General features: G+C 39.4%; 1 protein-coding gene across 4 annotated transcripts in view; it reads right to left on the bottom strand.

Moving 5' to 3' along the window:
- Positions 1-20,411, bottom strand: part of MYOM1 (myomesin 1) — a 160,727-nt gene that overhangs the window by 81,735 nt on the left and 58,581 nt on the right. For all 4 annotated transcript variants that reach the window (XM_060028740.2, XM_060028738.2, XM_060028737.2 and 1 more), the window contains 7 exons: positions 19,588-19,680; positions 17,562-17,650; positions 17,388-17,450; positions 13,393-13,557; positions 11,153-11,314; positions 4,745-4,886; positions 2,064-2,263 (listed from right to left, as the gene is read on the bottom strand). In XM_060028740.2, the coding sequence (XP_059884723.1) occupies positions 2,064-2,263; positions 4,745-4,886; positions 11,153-11,314; positions 13,393-13,557; positions 17,388-17,450; positions 17,562-17,650; positions 19,588-19,680 (914 nt within the window). The remainder of the gene's footprint in view (positions 1-2,063; positions 2,264-4,744; positions 4,887-11,152; positions 11,315-13,392; positions 13,558-17,387; positions 17,451-17,561; positions 17,651-19,587; positions 19,681-20,411) is intronic.

Raw genomic sequence — 20,411 nt, 5'->3', positions numbered from 1 at the left:
ATGGGGTTGTTACTAAGTTTACTTATGTACCTTCTTAGTGAGTCTTATCAAGCACGCACATGGTATTTTGGGGAGAGGGGGCATAGTCTCTGTTCTCAAACAACTCACAATCTGCTAGATTCCACGTTTCCGGAACTGTACTGACACAGGCGAGGTAAACAGCCTGTGTTCATACACTGTTCCCCATGTATCTCCTGAAACACATAGGCTCTCTCACCCTCTTTGAGAGATAGCATTTAATTGGGAGAAAATTTTCAGGAACAATTGTAAGCCGGGCTGTTATTTATGTCATAATGAAGATGAAAGGGGAGAGGGGCGCTGATCCTGCAGTAAAGCTCAACGAAAGAGATTTCTTTCCATTAATTTTGAAAGTGTTATTTACAAAGGAAAGCAGTTTAGATCCCGAGTAAGGAAAATGAGTGAGACAGGCAGTATAAAGTTAAAGGGGAAATTCATTTCTGTGATATCAGAAAGACATCAGAAAGAGAGAATGATTCAACTCCTGCTTCAAGTGAGGGACTTTTCACCAGACTGTGTGCAAAAACAGAAAGGTGATAAGCAAGATAATTCATTTTCAATCCCAACAAATCTTACTTTCATTGACATTTATTAAAGAGGAGTAAATGAAAGTATGAGATGGAATTAGGAAAGAGGGAGAGAAGTTGGACAGTGGGTGAAAAGTGATTGGAGAGTAATCAGGGAGCCTGATTAGAAAAGTCTCCAGAGGGAAGGTGACATTATTTTACTTAGATTTTTATGATGCCACTACATGTACTTAAGGTCAAGAATAACACTGAAAATGTTATAAATGGCATAGACAGTAGTCCTCAACTAGGGTGATTTTGCCCCCCAGGGACATGTGATAATGTCTCGAGACAATTTTGATTGTCATGATTGCGGTTGGGGGGAGGGGGGAGGAGGGGGTGGGGGGACCATAGGCATCTAGCGAGTAGAGGCCAGGGATGCTGCTAAACATCTTACAATGCACAGGACAGCCCCCTACAACATAGAATTACCTGGCCTAAAATGTCAATAGGGCCAAGGTTGAGAAATCTGGTATAGACTGAAATGTGAAATTCCAACAATTCTTTTAATGCCACTTTAAGGTCCCTATTATTAAGGATGCTGTATTGGTTCCTATGAAACAAATGCAGAGCATAATTCATATACCACAATTTTTTTTTTTAAAGAAGATGTTGGGAGTAGGAGTTTATTAATTTATTTTATTTATTTTTACTGTGTTGGGTCTTTGTTTCTGTGTGAGGGCTTTCTCTAATTGTGGCAAGCGGGGGCCACTCTTCATCGTGGTGCGCAGGCCTCTCACTATCACGGCCTCTCTTGTTGCAGAGCACAGGCTCCAGACGTGCAGGCTCAGTAGTTGTGGCTCACGGGCCTAGTTGCTCCGCGGCATGTGGGATCTTCCCAGACCAGGGCTCGAACCCGTGTCCCCTGCATTAGCAGGCAGATTCTCAACCACTGCGCCACCAGGGAAGCCCCATGTACCACAATTTTGACATTGAGACTTGGAGGCTAAATATATGAAAAGATTATTTTTGACTCTAACACAGAAACCCGAGTACAGATCAGACACGATGTGTCGTAAATGTGTTTTTCCTTTGACATAAAGAAATTCACAGTGTTGAGTATTAATGCTCTAAGGGATAAATTCAAGATTAAGAAAACTACCTTACAATTTTAAGAAAATTAACCAGAAAGAAAAGTATATTTGAACTGTGCTAATAAAATGAAAAAAAAAAAAAGCTCTCCAGCCTTTTGGTTTTCATATTTCATTTCAAACACAATGCCTGTAACTCAGTCAAATAAGGCAAACTTTTCTGAATCAAATAAAAATAACATAAAATAAAGCCCTTAGTGAACAGATGAGTCAAAAAACAAATACTTTTTTGTTTTTGTCTTTTTTTCCCCTGGATTTTTCTGATCAGTAAAGGATTTCTTATTCTCTTCTCCCTCTAGTGGAGGGTGGAGAAATAACCTTGCAATAGGATCTACTTCAGGCATATAAAAAAAATTCAAGATGATCCTGAAAAATGAAAAATGCTTACTTTTAAGTCTAGCTTTCTCAGCGGGATCCAGAGCAGCCACAGGCTCGGAAACACGAGAGGGGAGACCTATTCCAGTTTTGTTCACAGCACGAACTCGGAATATGTAAGAACGACCTTCTATCAATCCAGTGACTGGGAAACGAGCAAACTTCACAGGTGTGTCATTGCACTGAGACCAGCTGTCTGTGCCCACCTCACACCTAAGGGAGAGAGAGTGATGGACAAAACAGAAAAAAACAGAGCTGGAGGAATCAGACTCCCTGACTTCAGACTATACCACAAAGCTACAGTAATCAAGATAATATGGTACTGGCACAAAAACAGAAATATAGATCAATGGAACAGGATAGAAAGCCCAGAGATAAACCCATGCACCTATGGTCAACTAATCTATGACAAAGGAGGCAAGGATACACAATGGAGAAAAGACAGTCTCTTCAATAAGTGGTGCTGGGAAAACTGGACAGCTACATGTATAAGAATGAAATTAGAACACTCCCTAACACCACACACAAAAATAAACTCAAAATGTATTAGAGACCTAAATGTAAGACTGGACACTATAAAACTCTTAGAGAAAAACATAGGAAGAACACTCTTTGACATAAATCACAGTAAGATCTTTTTTGATCCATCTCCTAGAGTAATGGAAATAAAAACAAAAATAAACAAATGGGACCTAATGAAACTTAAAAGCTTCTGCAAAGCAAAGGAAACTACAAACAAGACGAAAAGACAACCCTCAGAATGGGAGAAAATATTGGCAAACGAATCAACGGACAAAGGGTTAATCTCCAAAATCTATAAACAGCTCATGCAGCTCAATATTAAAGAAACAAACAACCCAATCCAAAAATGGGCAGAACTCCTAAACAGACATTTCTCCAAAGAAGACATACAGATGGCCAAGAAGCTCATGAAAAGCTGCTCAACATCACTAATTATTAGAGAAATGCAAATCAAAACTACAATGAGGTATCACCTCACACCAGTTAGAATGGGCATCATCAGAAAATCTATAAATAACAAATGCTGGAGAGGGTGTGGAGAAAAGGGAACCCTCTTGTGCTGTTGGTGGGAATGTAAATTGATACAGCCACTATGGAGAACAGTATGGAGGTTCCTTAAAAAACGAAAAATATCATTATCATATGACCCAGCAATCCCACTACTGGGCGTATACCCAGAGAAAACCATAATTCAAAAAGACACATGCACCCCAATGTTCACTGTAGCCCTATTTACAATAGCCAGGTCATGGAAGCAACCTAAATGCCCATCGACAGACGAATGAATAAAGAAGATGTGGTACATATATACATTGGAATATTACTCAGCCATAAAAAGGAACGAAATTGGGTCATTTGTAGATGTGGCTGAATCTAGAGACTGTCATACAGAGTGAAGTAAGTCAGAAAAGGAAAAACAAATACCGTATATTAACGCATATATGTGGAACCTAGAAAAATGGTACAGATGAACCAGTTTGCAGGGCATAAATAGAGACACAGATGCAGAGAACAAACATAGGGACACCAAAGGGGGAAAATGGCGGGGTGGGTGGTGGTGTTGGGATGAATTGGGAGATTGGGATTGACATATATACACTAATATGTACAAAATAGAGAACTAATAAGAACCTGCTGTATAAAAAATAAATAAAATAAAATTCAAAAAAAAAAAGAATCTTACTAGATTTGTAAAAAACGGCGCATTTACATAGAGGGATACTTTTACAAAGGTAGATAGTTATGTTTTTAATTAAAATACAGATGCATTTTTTTTTAAAGAATATATCTAAAACTTCACAGTTCATCATTATTCAATGATGAAATAACTTGGAAACATTTAGTGTACAGTTAAATAAAGTATAATCTATTATAAATATTTCTCTGGTTGGTACTGAGCCCAGTAGGCATATACTTACTTACTGCTATAAATATTAAGTTGAATCCACCTTGGTACAAACCTGTCATACTACAGCGGCATAGATTATCTGCCCCTAGTGGTTTTTACAGTCACAGTTTATTACTTAAAAATGGAAGAGAATTGGAGCAACTATCTGAAAAGAAACTAAGTCAGACAATAATGTATTTAGGTCAATAATCTAAATTTGTTTCTAAATTGGCCAAGCTCACTGGATAATTCATATGTAAGACCCATTTACTATAAATATAAAGCCTCTAAGTTTTGGAGAATGTAAACAGCAACGATTTGTAGATAAAACAGTTTAATACTATGGATATTTGTTATTTCTTTGTCAAACTTGAATCCTGTGATATAAATGAGATTTTCTTAGTATTCTTAGAGTACTATTCTTTAAATTACTTAATATTCTTAAATTACTGACATACTAATAATATGGACATTAAGCATATTGAATACCAGCTATTTCATTTCTAAAGTGGCCTCTATTAGGTGAACAAATTCATAATATTCTCGCCAAATTAGTGACTTGGGTTGATAGTACAATTCAAGGATTATCTTTGGAATTTAGGTAAACAGGTAGGTATGTGTATATACATATATATACATACATACACACCAGACAGAGACAGAGACACAGAGAAAAGAGGGAGAGAGACCAGTAAAGAAAACACTTCACCTAGAAATGGTGGGAGAAATCAAGCATGTGTCTCTATGGCCAAATCACTGTAACTGAAGTTAGACTAAGTACTAACTTATCAATAAAATATCCCAGAATAGGACTCCCTCCATCCACAGCCGGCTGTTTCCAAGAGATGATGATATAATCTTTGTTGGCCTCCAAGGACACCACATCCAAGGGAGAGGCTGGGGCTCCTTCAATCTCTGCATCAGCATCTGTGGGGATACAGAAGGATCCTGTTAACCCTCTCAGATGTGCTCTGTCAGCCCCAAAGGCCAAGGTCTTAGTGCAGACATTTCTTACCACACCACCGCAGTGGCTATATCTTTGGCCCCAGTCGAGCAATCTTCAATTTGTAATTGCTTACCAAAATAACAATGTGTGCTTTTCACCATCAGTACAAGGAACATTACACTAGGAAGGGCTCTGAAAAGGACCCATGACCTCTGCCTCATGGCCCTTGCCTGCCCAAAATGTTCTAAAAGAAAATAAATAAGGACATGTTGAGGACTGCTATCAGAAAAGTCTGATGTAAGTTATGTCAGGAAGTCTGTTCTTAAGATAATTATTGTGCAGTGTTACTCGGAAACTATGAACGGCTCCAAAGGGGAACAAACAGCCCCTTCTGTTACCTTCTAGATACATCCACAAGAGAAGAAGAACCACGAAGCTTTGCCCATCCCTATGCTGGGACCACCATTTTGGAAGAGAAACAAAAACATTCATTTTAATTAAATGTTTGTTCCCAAGCTGAAGATCCTTGCGAAAGTAACTCTGATGAAATAGCCACATCTGAGCTTAGTTTATCTGAGTTTAGTAAAAGTCCAAGACTATACAAGAAACAGAGTTCAGTGACTGTTCATGAAATGGGATCCTCTGACAGTGGGTCCCCTCAGCAGTGTATGCACAGATAAATTAGTAACACAGGGGTGTTTTTAGGAGGAAAGGAAGGGGAATGAAAATAACCCCGTAGTAGCCTTTTAAGTGAAAATGATTAAGATAAGAGTCACAGTCCCAAGGGGAGGGGAACCACATTTGCCAATTCCACTTGACATCTGGTCAACCCTTTAACAACCGGAATTAGTAGGAGAGGAGGCTGAGACATGTAGGAGCCACTCACCCAGCGAAAACACTCTTGTTGACTGAATAATAAACACTTTCTTTTCCTATGATCTACTCTTCTGTAACTCTTATAAGTTACTGAAACATTTGCTAACAGGGCTGTGCATTGTCTGTGAAGATCTTCAATCAGTTTGGTTTTGAACATTCTGTTTCTTGCCCCATGAACCGGCATGAACCCATGAACCTGCAGGATAATATCTCCTGCATAAGTGCTATAGGAGAGTGTAACCAGATCATCATGCCTAAAACAATGCAGAATTCCTGCATGCCACACAACGGCAAATGGGCATTTTGGTGGGGAGAAACTTTTTTCCTTTTAGGCTTTCAGAGCACTGGATGGTGGGGAGAAGTTCTGCTGATGGTGAAGGTGGAGCAGAGCTAGGATGGAGGTGGAGATGCTGAAGTTAACAGACCTAATAGCTGCTCAGCTGCGAGGGGGACAGCTGGCAACCTCTAGCCATGTTCCTTTTTAGCAAAAAGCCCATAATGTAACAACCGGCAACGTTGGTGTTGGTAGATAAATCCATTGTATGTAACAGAGCCTGGCAGACAGCAGACATTTAGGGAGCCATTTCTCAGCATTTCTATAAAATTGCTTGGAATATGCCATTTGCCATGTGGACTTGACAATCTTTCAAAACACGGTTCTGTATAGCAGCTGCTGGAAGCCAAATCCAAATACCATGCTGTATTGCTTCACACTTGTGCTCTTGGCTCCCAGCAGCTGCTACAGAGCGTCTGGCCCACAGTACCCACTTGGGCAACGTCAATCCTCTTCTTAGCCTCTGCCCTTCTCCCAACCCTCCAAATAGTCAAACTTTTTGTATCTCTGATTAATTAGGCCAAAGATTAGCCTGCTACTCTTTATATTCTGACGTCTGACACAGGCTATTTAATAACTTTTATCAAAATGTAAGTAATTTTATTGTTTATCTTTATTATAAAAGTAGTGTCTTCTTGTAACATATATGTAATAAAAAATACATATTAGAATCCCTCTTAATTCCGTAACTCAGAGATTACTAATACTAACGAATTTGCCTAGATTTTTCTAGATTTTTTTCCCTATATTTATAAACTCAAAAGTAATTGTTTTTCACAACAATGTAAATCAACTATACTCCAATTTTTTAAAAAAGTGATTGTTTTTTAAATAAAAGTGGGATTGGACTATATAGTTTCATGTAAACTGGGTTTTTTTTAATATATTTTCATATTAGTAAGTATACATCATTAGTTTTCATTACTGTGCAGTATTTGTGTGTTTATATGGAATATTTATTATACTTTATTTTCAGTTCCCATTGGTGGATATCTAGATTCCTTCCATATTTTCCCCCAAACAAACATTTTTTTCAGCTTTGTCCACTTAAATTCCTAGAACTAGAATCGTTGGGAAATGCGCACTGTTGATACATAGTGGCAAAACACCCTGAGCAAAGCTAAACCGATTTACACTCACCAGCAATGTGTGGGAGTGCTGGCCCCTCCATTCCTTCATCCCAGTGGATTTTAAAACCTTGTAAATCTTTTCAGTGTGATCGATTAATTTTATTGCTTTGATTACTAGTGAAAACTTTTTCATAATTTATTTTTCATTTGTAATTCTTTTTTCATGACATTTATATCCCATCCTTTATCACTGTATCATCTTTCTTTCCTCCCTGCCATGTGTGTAGGAAGGGGAGGAAAGAATATATAAAAGTCTAGAAGAATATGTGATAAAATGATAACTTCAGGTATCTCTGGATGTTAGACTTACGATGGCTTTTCTTTTTTTCTTATTTATATTATCTAGTTTTTCAGAAAGAACACATATTATGTATGTAATAAAAAACTGGCCAAATATGTACAGCTCTGGAATGTGTTTCTGCAGACATATGGTGCTTTCTACACTGATCATTCTGGTTCAGAAGCTATTTTCTAAGCAGCAAAATACCAGAGCTCTAAAAAATGCATTGAAATGGCCTCATGCAGCTCAAAGTTTAAAATAAAAAGCACCATAAAATGTCACTTAAAACACTTTGGCGGTTTCTCAAAAAGTTAAACACAAAGTTAACATACGACCCAGCAGTTCCACTTGTAGCTATCTACCCAAGAGAAGTGAAAACCTAGGTCCATGAATAGGAACACAAATGTTCATAGCAGCATTATTCATAACAGTCAGAGAGTGGAAACAATCCAACTGTCCATCAGCTGGTGAATGGACACACAAAATGAGGCATATCCATACAGTGCAATATTAGTCAGCAATAAAAAGGAACAAAGTACCAACATAAAAACCTCAAAACATAGGCTCAATGAAAAAAGACAAAAGTAGAAGATCACATATCATATCCAGAAATGTTCAGAAAAGACAGTTTATAGAGGCAGGGAGTAGATTAGTGGCTGTCTGGGGGCTAGACTGGGGATGGGAGTGGGGAAGGGGCACAAGAAGTCTCTTTGGGGTGAAGGGGATGTACTAAGCTGGATTGTAGATGGTGGGTGCACAGCTCTGAATATTCTGAAAAGCACTGTCCACTTAGCATGGTTGACTCTTATGGTGTGTAATTATATCTCAATAAAGATTTTTTTAAAAGAATCTAAAATATATCATTTAAAATAAACTTACAGGGGAAATCTTTTTTCTAAAAGTTAAATTCACAACTCGATTTCTGAAATTTGTCTTTGCAATTTTGTCTTCCCCATGAATCTTTTCAATTCTCTCACATCAATATCTGATACATTTTAGAATCTTCCCTTATTTGTGGATATGAAAACTGGCTTAATGATAAATTTCAATCCCTTCCCCCTGTCTGTGGTTGGTCATCTGAAGTCTGGCCTCAACCTGCAGAGAGCCACGACTCTGGATGTGGGCACTGAGAAATGTTGCTGAGGAAACCCTGGACTGTGTCAGAGTTCCCAGAAAAAGTCCACAAAGGGAATCCTCAAGGCATAACTTAAGTGTTTCTTGAGTCACCAGAGATACTCTTTGGTTCAGGTCAGACTGAGAGCAGAGGCAAAGACTGTTTGCTTTCAGTTATCATCTGGCCAGGTCTATCCAGGTGCTTTGTTTAAACAAACATACTTGCTGATAACTTCCAGGGTGTCCATTTTTACTGCAACTGACCCAGAGGGCTACTCCTCTTTTCCCCTCACAAGATCCAACTTTTCCCAAATGCTTTGGTGCAGGAGGAAGTCTGCCCCATTTATCAGCTGGCATAGATATTCGTGCATCTTTATCAGTTGCGAATCTGTGGCAGAATTCAATGATCATTTGTTATTGTTCAGTACTGGTGTGGTATATAGACTGCTGTCTCTCCCCAGTATCCATTCCTCCTGTTTCCTTTTAGTATCAGAACCCCTGAGCTTCTGCAGGCAACATGTTGCCCAGCTTCCCTCCCTGTGGATGTGTGGTAGAGTGTTCACCATGCAGAAGTGATGTGTGCGTCCCTGCATCTCTGCCCTTCCCACAGGCTGGAACGGGAACACAGGACAGCACCATGGGGGCAGTGGAGCAACAACATAGATGGGAGCCAGGACTCTGAATGACTGAGTTGAGCAGAACCACCTGGACCACCTTCCTACCTCTGGACTGATGGACATAAGACAGAAATAAACTTTTTTAAAAAATTTCATTTCAGCAGCTTAACCTATTCCCTAATTAAAATCCTGGGTTAGCCATCAGAAGGCCTGTATCCTAGTCCCACTTCTGCTTCTAACTGTGAGGCTTTTGGTAAATCATGTTACTTTCCTGAGCTTTAGTTTTTGCATCTTAAAATTGAGGGGAGAAATTTCCCTGGTGGTGCAGTGGTTAAGAACCCGCCTGCCAATGCAGGGGACATGGGTTTGAGCCCTGGTCCGGGAAGATCCCACATGGTGCAGAGCAAATAAGCCTGTGCACCGCAATGAAGAGTAGCCCCCACTCACTGAAACTAGAGAAAGCCCGCGCGCAGCAACGAAGACCCAATGCAGCCAAAAATAAAAAATAAATAAGTAAATAAATAAATTTATAAAAAAAAAATTAAGCGGAATCCTAACATTTTTGTGTGCCTTAGACTCCTTTGGCAAAGTGGTAAAGAAAACCTAGAGGGCCCTTCTCAGAACAATGTTTTTAAATGCATAAAATAAAATAAAATACATGAGCTTACCAAAGAAACTAATTATACTGAAGTACAGTTATAATCACAGACCCCTTGGGAGTCTGTGGACCCCAGTTAAGGACACCTACATGACCTCTAAATTTCCACCCTCATCAAAACACCTAGGAGTTTATGGTTCTATTTAATGCACAAGAGATAAAAAATTAGCAAGTCTACTTGTATTGTTTATGTTTATTTTCTGTATATTGCGACGTTTTGACATCTTAAAAGCCTTTCTGGGTGGGGAGAGATTTTCTGCCCCCATCTCTGGGGGCTAGCCAATTTTAATCCGTCCAGAGCTCACCTCCTCCATCTGGCCCGTGTACCCCAGGAGGAAATATTCCTCTGCCTTAATCATCTCAGCACCAGGGACCAGACAACTAAGCATGACCCCTGTAGCTTAGGGTCTGCTGAAGTTGTTCACACCAGCCAATCCTGAACTGTTTACCCCGCCCTGCCATGCCTTTTCCACGGGAACTCCAATACAGACTGCGGTCTAAGCTCTCCCTCTGCCTCTTCTGCCTCCTGACCAACCAGTAGTGCCTTTGCTTCCCCATGTGGCCCTGGGTGGTTCTCTAGCACCTATGAGTATAATACACTCTTTTCCTGAGCCCCTCCTCTGTCTCCTCGTGTGGCCACCCCTGACTGACCACCACATAAAAGAACACAGAGCACTGCCTCTGTGGCCTGGAAGTGTTCATCGTCTTCCAGATGTGCTGGTATCTCATGTGGAAATAACATTCCCACTTGGACACGTCTGACCTGTTAGAGACGTCGCTGAAAAAAGAAAGACTCCTAAAACCAACAGCTATAGTTTGTCTTAAGGACTCAGTTGTAGCACCTTGTTTCCTAGTTCATTAAAACTAAAGCTATAAAGAAAAGGCCTAGAATGCAGTAATAAATTTGCTCTCCAAAATAGATATTCAAGAGTGAGTCCCCATCACCCTTTTATTGTAGCTTCTTCAAACTGAGACGGCTTTTTGCATCACTAGGATCTAGCCTCTCTACTCAGACACCTACAGAGCACTGCTCTGGAGGCTCATTGAAGATGAGGAAAGTACTGACACTAGTGACAGTAACATAGTCTGGAAACTGGTCACCTTCCATTCCAACTGGTGCCTTCAGGGTTAAATTTTTACATTGGCTCTTTCATCTTTACCAAAAATATGCTTGGATAGATTGACATGGCCTCGGTGTTTTAAATATTCTCAGATGTTCTGCTTTTTGCTAGGTCTTACCTCGAACAAAGACGTAAGCGCTGTATTGTTCATAATATTCTCCCATTCGTACATGGATTGTGTAGAGACCTTCATCTTCCTTGTTGAGATGAGAAAATGTTAGTGTTGCCCGATCTCCACTCCAGTGTGTTTGCACCCATTTTGATGGAGAAACAGGAGCCCCTGGGGAACAAAAGTAAGCAAATTAACTGATTTCTTTCTCTATTACTCTCTTCTTCCTCCTTCCCCTCCACTCTTCCCTCCCCCCAATTCTCTCTCTCTCTCTCTCTCTCTCTCTCTCTTTATTCCTCTTCTTCTATATTGAAAGCTATCTGAATATTAGAGGACATCTGTAGGCCTTTGAGTCATTCTGCCATGTTTATATTGGTTAAAATGTTAGAGCAGAAGTGAGGGGACCAGGGCCAGATACATAATCTGCAGGGCCCAGTGCAAAATGAAATTACAAAACCCCTTGCTCAAAAAGCAGAGGAAAAAAACACAGTCAAGGTACTAAAATATAAGGCTTTGTCCTCTAAAAATAGTTTATTACTTATAAAACATAATAGGGTAATACAAATTGCAAAAACTAATATTTTCATGCCATAATTTTACATACAAAAATAATACTTTATTAATGTGATACGTTGATTGATAATATGATATTTTTTACTTACTTTTCTGCAAATTCAGTTATTTTTAGTAACTTCATTTTAAATTGATATAACTGAAAGCAACATCAGTCACTCTTTGCAAATGCAAGATCATAAATTAGCTTTGATGTTTTTTATTTTAAGAAGGATCTTTCTGCTGATGCAACTATTAATGCAGCTGTTAAGAGTATTACATAGTCATAGTAATATACAGCTTTATACGTTATAGTATTATATGGTTATGGTGCTATAAAGTTAACATTGGGTTAATCTTATGATAAACTATTTCAAAATATAAATTTTAGTACTCTAGAGCTGACGATTCTTTTTTTTTTTTTAAACATCTTTATTGGAGTATAATTGCTTTACAATGGTGTGTTAGTTTCTGCTTTATAACAAAGTGAATCAGAGCTGACAATTCTTGAGGAACAATTTTTTCTAAAAAGATTTAACTCTTTATACAAATAGTTTCATGTAAGTCTGAATTTAATTTTAAATGTCAATTTACATAACTGCATCCTAATATTTTCTCTTACATGTCCTGTAACTTGTGGTCATACAAGAAACTGAAAATGACTTCATGATATGTATATAATTCAAATGCCTGTTTATGCATTCTCTCACTGTATCTTTGATTATGAGGAAAATTTAATTTAAAAATTATCTTTCTTGTTAATAACTGCTTCATCCAAAGTTTCATATGAAAATAGTGTTTTTTCATTGAATGTGACAATCTTTAAACTTAATTTTTATTTCCAAGCCTGTGAATGTTTGCTTTGCAATGTTGTGGCAGTTTTCATAACCAGAGAGTCTAAACTCTGAAGAATACTAACTGCCTTATATGCCTTACTGCAATGTCTATGTACATGTTTTTATTTTATAATATCTTACGGACAAAGTTTACTGCGTGATTGCTGGCAGTTCCTGTCACGGTGCTCAGGCGAGGAAGCTCATATCTGTGCAGATCCCACAAATATGCATTCTGGGGGCGGACGGGCAATCTCGGCTCCCACGGTGGGCACCCACACTGCCCCACGTGGGACCCCTCCTCTCCTCTAGGGCCACGCCGTCCAGCAATGTTGCTGCTGCTGCTTCTGCCGTGACTGGTTTCACTCTGGGACCAGGTCCTGGTCTCAGCCATGGTCTTGGGATGGCCCAGACTGCCCGGTGCCCACACATGCACTGAAGTTCAGGCCAACTGCACGGTGAGCGTGCTGACGACCACCCACCGTGCCTGGGGACCAATGGGCCTGCTCCATAGTCCCATTGGACTTCACTGGACTCCGCTTTATTTTACCAAATAAAATTAACTTACAAAATGAATATACATCCACCTTGCAAAATGAGAATACAATTTTTTGTAATCCTTTCCCTATATTACTTGGTGATAAGAAATTATAATCTCCACAAATATATTGCGAAAGTTCTGCTACTCTGATATATGTGTAAAAGCTTTTGTAACATCCAAAAGGTTATGTCCTCTAACGTTCAGATTCTGCCAGCTCTGATAAAGAGAACTGCAGTCTTATGGACATTCATGCTCTGGGGCCAAGCCTGGGCTGTGACCTTCTGCAAATAAGAACCCAGTGAGAATTCATTAGTAAGGCTCACCATTTCGGTACCACTGGATCTCCGGCTGGAAATGTTTAATTTCAGGAGTGATAACTACACGGCAGCCTAGACTCAACGTCTCGCCTTCTCTCCCGAAAGACACATCAAACTTGTCATCAAAGTGGATCTCAAACTTGGACGCATAACCGTAAGGGGTCACAGCAACTGGGCACAACAAAAACAAACATCAGTAATTTACTTTTTGTCATCAAAGAGACACAAGCATTTTAATAAGCACAGGCAGAAAGCAATCACAACAAACCTATCAAGTGACTTATCTGGGCAAAAATTAAGTCTTATAAAAGAAGTATGTAGCATATTCACATATATCATTATATTGAAATGGAAATTCTGTGTATGGAAATTCTTGCTTCATTGGTCAGAGAAGCTAAATGCTTATTTTTACTATTATAATTAATAGAATTTAAAAGGTCAGGTTTAACGCCTTACATAAAATGTAAATGAACACCACATTTTTTTTTTTTGCTGTACGCGGGCCTCTCACTGTTGTGGCCTCTCCCGCTGCGGAGCACAGGCTCCGGACGCACAGGCTCAATGGCCATGGCTCACGGGTCCAGCCGCTCTGCGGCATGTGGGATCTTCCCGGACCGGGGCATGAACCCGTGTCCCCTGCATCGGCAGGCGGACTCTCAACCACTGCGCCACCAGGGAAGCCCGAACACCACATTTAGCTTCGACTTAAATATAGCTGCAATATATGCACATTAAAATGTTAGATTCTGAGTTCATTTAAACTTTACTGCTTGTACTCTTGGAACAAATAGCCATATCGATTTCTCATAAAAATAGAGTTTTTTAGTAAGTGGCTTCAGCTTCTTTGATGATCTGGGTTAAAAACATACAAGAAATATCAATGGGAGAAAACAAAGTTTAAAATACCATTCTTAGAAATATCTTATTTATAGATTGAGTCAATACCTGCACCATAAACTCTCCTAGGTTTTATTTTCTCTTTTCTCAAAGGAAAGGGCCTGGGAAAATAATGACTATTTTTTGATGGCTTCCTGCATGCCAGGAACTTCACATTTGACATGTCATCTAATCCTTGCAAAAACTCCATGGCATAGTTACTAGTTTTTCCTCTCTTTCAGGTAGGGATATAGAAGTTCACAAATATATATAGCTAACGCAAAGGTTTCAAAGTCATCATGTGTGAAACTGAAATTCAAATGTATAACTGCCCAACTCTAAAACTTAGGCCCTTTTTCTCCTATTTCAATTCTCTTCCTAAGACCTCTTCGAATTAATTTGAAAATGCAAGCTAACATTTATTGAGTTCACCTTGTGCCAAGTATTGTTCCAAGTGTTTAATGTCTATCAACTCAATTAGGCCTCATAATAACCCTATCAGGTAAGTACCATTACTATTCCCATGTTATCGATGAGAAAACAGCAGCACAAGGAGACTAAATAACTGCCCATATGCACCCTGCAGACCCAGGATTTACACTGGCAGGCTGTTTCCAGAGCCTGTGCTCTCAACCAATACATGGGGTTGACTTGACTTTGTGTGTCCCCAGGCAACCACTCACCAACAGGGAAATGACTTCTCTTTGAAGCGTGTGTCCCATCTGCCCCATTTTTATATGATGATGTCCCACTGAGATCAAAACGCAAAACAACTTGAACAGATCTTGTTTATTGGGAAGTTGGGCTGGTTCCAAAGCTGCCTCAGGGAGTAGAGATAAGGGTTATAGGGAGGGCCTGGTTTAGGTCAGGTGTTGGCATATCTGTGAGCCAACTCTGGATTGCCTCCTGTTTTGTACCATGAAGAATGGTTTTTAAATTTTTTAATGGCTGAAAAAAATCAAAAGAAGGATAATATTTTGTGACATAGGAGAAGTCATAGGAAATTCAAATTTCAGTGTTTATAAATAAGGTTTTATCTGGATACAGCCATGCTCATTCATCTATCTATTGCCGATGGCTGCTTTTGTGTTACAGTGATAGAGTGGAATAGTTGTGACACAGACCCACACAGCCTAAACTATTCACAATCTAGGCCTTTACAGAAAATGTTTGCCAATCCCTGGTTTAGAATATGGTTGGTATTAGAAAGACCAGGTTACAAGTCGCTATTCTACCATTATGCGTGGTCTTGACCCATGATTTAATCTCTCTAAATTGTTTCCTCATCTGCATAGCACAGATAAAAAGGCACCCAGTTCATAAGCTTTGGAGAGCATTAAATGAATCAATGCATATAAAAAATGTCCTAGGGGACTTCCCCGGAGGTTCAGTGGTTAAGACTCTGAGCTTCCACTGCAGGGGGCAAGGGTTCGATCCCTGGTCAGGGAACTAAGATCCCACATGCCGCACGGAGCAACCAAAAAAAACAAAACAAAACTGCAAATCACTAGTAAAGCTGGCGGTGCTGTCTCCCAGCTCAAAAAAAAAAAAAAAAAAAATGTCCTAGTACGGAGTCTGGCACAACTGATCAATACATATTAACTACTAGAGCAGAACCAAGGGCAAGGAGCTTTATCCATGATATTTACCAGCATATTCCAACCACCTAAACTGGTACCTGGCACACGGTAGATGTTCAATAAATACTAGTTGAATTAATGAATAAGAGCTCTCCATTCTCTATGTTGGGAACAACTGCAATCAGTTCAGAAGCCAGAGGAGGCTCTGAAAGATTAAGAAGTCAGAGAGGTTAGATTGAGCTGGGCTTTCAGACTTTGGCTTGATGGAGAAGAGAGGAATAGAAAAAACATGGATGATGATATAGAAGTGGGACTGAACAGGATACGTGTGGAGGATTGTAGAACGACCAATAGGGCAATCTTGGGGACATTGGGGATAAGTCATAGTTTCAAATTTCCCAGTTATTCTATCTCAATATAAATCAAATGATAGAGAAGGACATGATTTGGGATGTGTTCCTTCTTCACTCTCACCCATCATCCCCTCTTGCCCAGGGGATTGATACCAATGATTACAATTTAGAATATTAAAATTAGGAGCCATTCCATGAAGTCGATGGAGTGGGTCATCTATAGACATCAAACTAATTAGTTAGGTGAAAAATTGAACCATGGGAAAGTATTTTCATCAACCATTTTTAAAAATACCACTTATTTTTTAATGTTTGGAAAATAAGAAGTTCGGGCTTGACTACTGTCTTCAGTCCGAACAGTGTAAGCATCCAATTACTTGAACAACAATAAGGATTTTACTTTTATTGCCTCCCATGAAAAGAAATTCTGATATAGATGAAATGATTGAAGTTCACAAATTTACAAATTACTATGGATCAGAATATTGTTAATAATTTGTTATTAAACCACATTTAGACCTCATTAAATTGCATTTCATAAATTAATGTATTTATTCATTCATCATCAAATACTACTCTACATCAGGTGCTGGGGTTTAAAGATAAAAGGTCCAGCCTTGCCTTCAAGTGTCTCATGGGTCAGTGGGAGAGAACAGTTAACAGTGTCCAGTGAGATAGATGCTCTTACGAAGGTGCCACAGCTTCACTGGGGGCACCGAACCCTGAGTGGGTGGGGCCTGGGGAGTATCAGTATCTCAAGGAGTTGATACTGAACTAGATATTTAAAAATGAGTAAAACTGCTCTGATATAGTCCAGACTGTGTGTCTGTGTGTCTGTGTGTGTCTGTGTGTCTGCGTGTGTGTGTGGTTAAATCACTCTGCACAGATTTGTGTAATGATCTTTCTCAATTTAAACACAGAAAGACTTAAAAGCATTTTAAATGCTTTTAAGACTTAAAACCATTTTTAGCCTGTCACATCTGGGCATTTATAAAACCAGAACAAAGCAATTATATGCAGAAAGAGAATATAGTAACCAAAGAATCTGAAAAAATAAAACCAATCACAGGTAGTATTACACACATACTAGCATATATTATAATATAGACTATGTATTTATTTCAGCATTATGGAACAGCTTATTATGCAGTATTGTACAGAGATGACACAGCAAATATACTTGTAAACTTACAGCTGAGGGGCAAGGTGGAGGCCCCCGCATGGAAGCGAGTCTCATCAAACTCTCCCTTATATCCTAGAAGAGAAAGCAGAAAAGCATGCCAACTGTTCCTTGACTTTATTTTTTAGCAGTGAGAATAAATTTTTTTAAAATACACTTTGAATAAAACAAGTTCAGCAAACCTACTCTTTACCACAACCGAAGCATATGCTGAAAGTTCTCCTTTAACATTCATCGCCGAGGCCCGGTACTGAGCGGTGTCTTCAAAATCACACCTGAAAGAACGGATGGAAATGAGTGCCCAGTGCAGTGACACTCCTGGTACAGTCGTCACTCAGCATCCGCGAGGGATTGGTTCCAGGACCCCCATGGATATTAATATCCGTGGATGCTCAAGTCCCTTAAGTAAAATGGTGTGAAATAGTCGGCCCTCAGTATCTGCGGGTTCCGCCTCCTCAGATACGGAAGGCCGATGTAATTGCTAGCTGTTTCATCAAGGATCTCTTTGCTAACAAGCCACAGGGCAAATCACTGACTGACACATAGCTCTTTGGCACTCCTGATAAAGCTACTCTCTCTGACCCAGCACCCTGTGGTGTGTTATATAGGCCAACAGATCTATCTACCAACAGCTATAGTCCACCGTGACCCTAGCCTGGGTTCACTTAAAATGTCCCCCCCCCAAAAAAAGTCAACAAAGTGTCAAGCATATAAATTACAGTGTGAACAGTGTGATGAAAAATTGTTCTAAGGTTGTATCAGGAGCAGAAAACGTCCAGCCATGTACCTTTGGAGCAGGTAAGACCCTGAACACCTTGGGGCCTCCCTCAAGGTGGGTTTCAGTCTGGGGGGCTACAGGGTGATGAAAAGACAAAGAAATAGCCTCTCCTTATAGACGCCCACAGACTCCCTGAGCCACAAAACAGATCCCGGTTAGTCTAATGTGCTCTAGCCTCAAAGTACAAATAAGTTATTTAACTTTCAATCCTGCTAAGGTTCAGGCCCACAGAACAACGCAAGAAGTGCCATTTGGAAGTTCCTCTAAGTTATAATGCAGAGATTGGGATGCTGTTAATGGAGTAGAGAGAGAAGGACCTCACACAGAGATGAACAGGCTAAGATTTCAAAGAAGGCTGTTCTGTGTCTTCTCACTGCCAGTGTTCGTGCTCTTCATTGTTCCTCTGGGTTTAGTTTCATTTGCAATATCTTAATTCTTGTTGAAATCTACAGACATCAATAGAACCCCAGGAGGGTCAATACAGTTGCCTTTCCCATAGCTATTTAATTATAAAGCAACCACATAGCTCATTGCCGCCTCAGTAGAATCCCCGACTGGCAGAATGGATGTAACTTTAGGAAGGGGTCAATGCTTGGCAAAAGCCCCAGAGTCCCAGGGTTCTTTCTGCTTGAAGCCCAGCATCACCTGTGTCAACTGCTCTGACCTGAGAAGGCTATGAATCTCTTGAGATCAGAATGACGTAATTTATTTTTACTTTGACATCTCAGCATGTCATGGTTTTATTTGAACCAAAAATGCTGGCAGCTTGTTTAACTTTTCCATCCACATAACTAGGCTTGGATTTCAAAACCACATTAGGAGACACGATAAACCTTTGAAAACTTGGAAATTTTGATGTGGATTCTGCTTTCAAATTTTGCTTTTGATTTTGCTTTATAAACATCCCAATGTCAGGCTCTGCGTCCATCTACAGGCTGACAGGGTGGGCACATAGTTTCCCACAGTTCCTGGTGAGCTGAAGGAAAGAACAATTTCTCTAAGTACAGCTTACTTTCAATGTCACCCACCCCAAACTTCATTGGCCTTTACTGATTAAAGGCAAAAGTGTATAGTGATGGCATAGATTTGGAACTCTGAAAGTATAACTGAATATAAATGCCTATTTATGTAACTTATTTTCTTACTAATGTCTAAGAAAAACTCTCCAGTATATAAAAGGATAAATAGATACAAATGAATTTTTCCTCATCGTCTTTGACTAAATTCAAGTAAGATCACTTTGGGAGGTAACGTGGGCTTGGTAAGAGTGTCATGCTTATCGCTCTTCGGTGTGCACCAAGAAGCAACGTATGGGACTGTCCCCCATCCTGATCGCGCTGCATTGGGAGGAAAAGGGAACAGTCATTAACTGGAGCGCAAATTGCCACCCTAAGCAACTGCTGGGCAACACACACAGACCCTGATGTCTCTTACGCGTTTATCTCCAGAGTGTGCATTCCATATCGGCTTTCGATAATATACTTTCCAGGGTTTGCATGGACGTCTATTGGCACCTGGTTTTTATACCTATGAGACAATGGAAACAAGGTGAAGTAAGTTGAGGTGTAAATAGATTCATGATTAAAAGCAACACACACATAACTGTTGTTCTTGAAGGAACACCTGTAAACACAGCACTGAGGCCGGTAGTGGGGTCTGTTCAATAAATGCAAATAAAACACATTATAAATACTATAAAACCTCTTTTTCTTAACATTAAAACAATGGAATTTTATTTTGATGAAAAATGAGTTTACAATCATTTAGTAAATGAAGAGCAAACACTTCATTTTCCTATCCCATAACTCGAAAAAAATCATTAGTGAATAAATATCTGTGAACAGATTAAGGGTAAGGCAGACTGGATAATAAACCACCTGAAGTTCACACTCTCCGCATGTGACTCACTTGAAAAGGATGAAAACGGCACTGGAGATAACTGATAAGATATGGCCATTGAATCTCATCCTAATCATTCAAATAAGCCCAATGATACTCATTTTTTGCTCATCATGGACAGCAAACTATACACATTTTACTGAAAGAATACTTTGATAGAAGCACTTATTTAGATTATATTGTGCATCACAATTATTAAAATGGCTTGAACAGTTCCACTCAACCACCATATATAAAGTGCAACTACATAATATTCTACATTTTATCTGGGGTGTGATGAATATCAATCTAGACTGAAAGTACCCCGGCTGCCAATTTCCACCACTTCTGAAAAGATCTAGATGTGTGAAAAAGGACTG

The sequence above is a fragment of the Delphinus delphis genome, chromosome 13 (assembly GCF_949987515.2).
Source record: "Delphinus delphis chromosome 13, mDelDel1.2, whole genome shotgun sequence".
NCBI lineage: Eukaryota > Metazoa > Chordata > Mammalia > Artiodactyla > Delphinidae > Delphinus > Delphinus delphis.
Note: the sequence above shows the minus strand (reverse complement) of the source record. Positions and strands in the feature narration are given on the sequence as shown.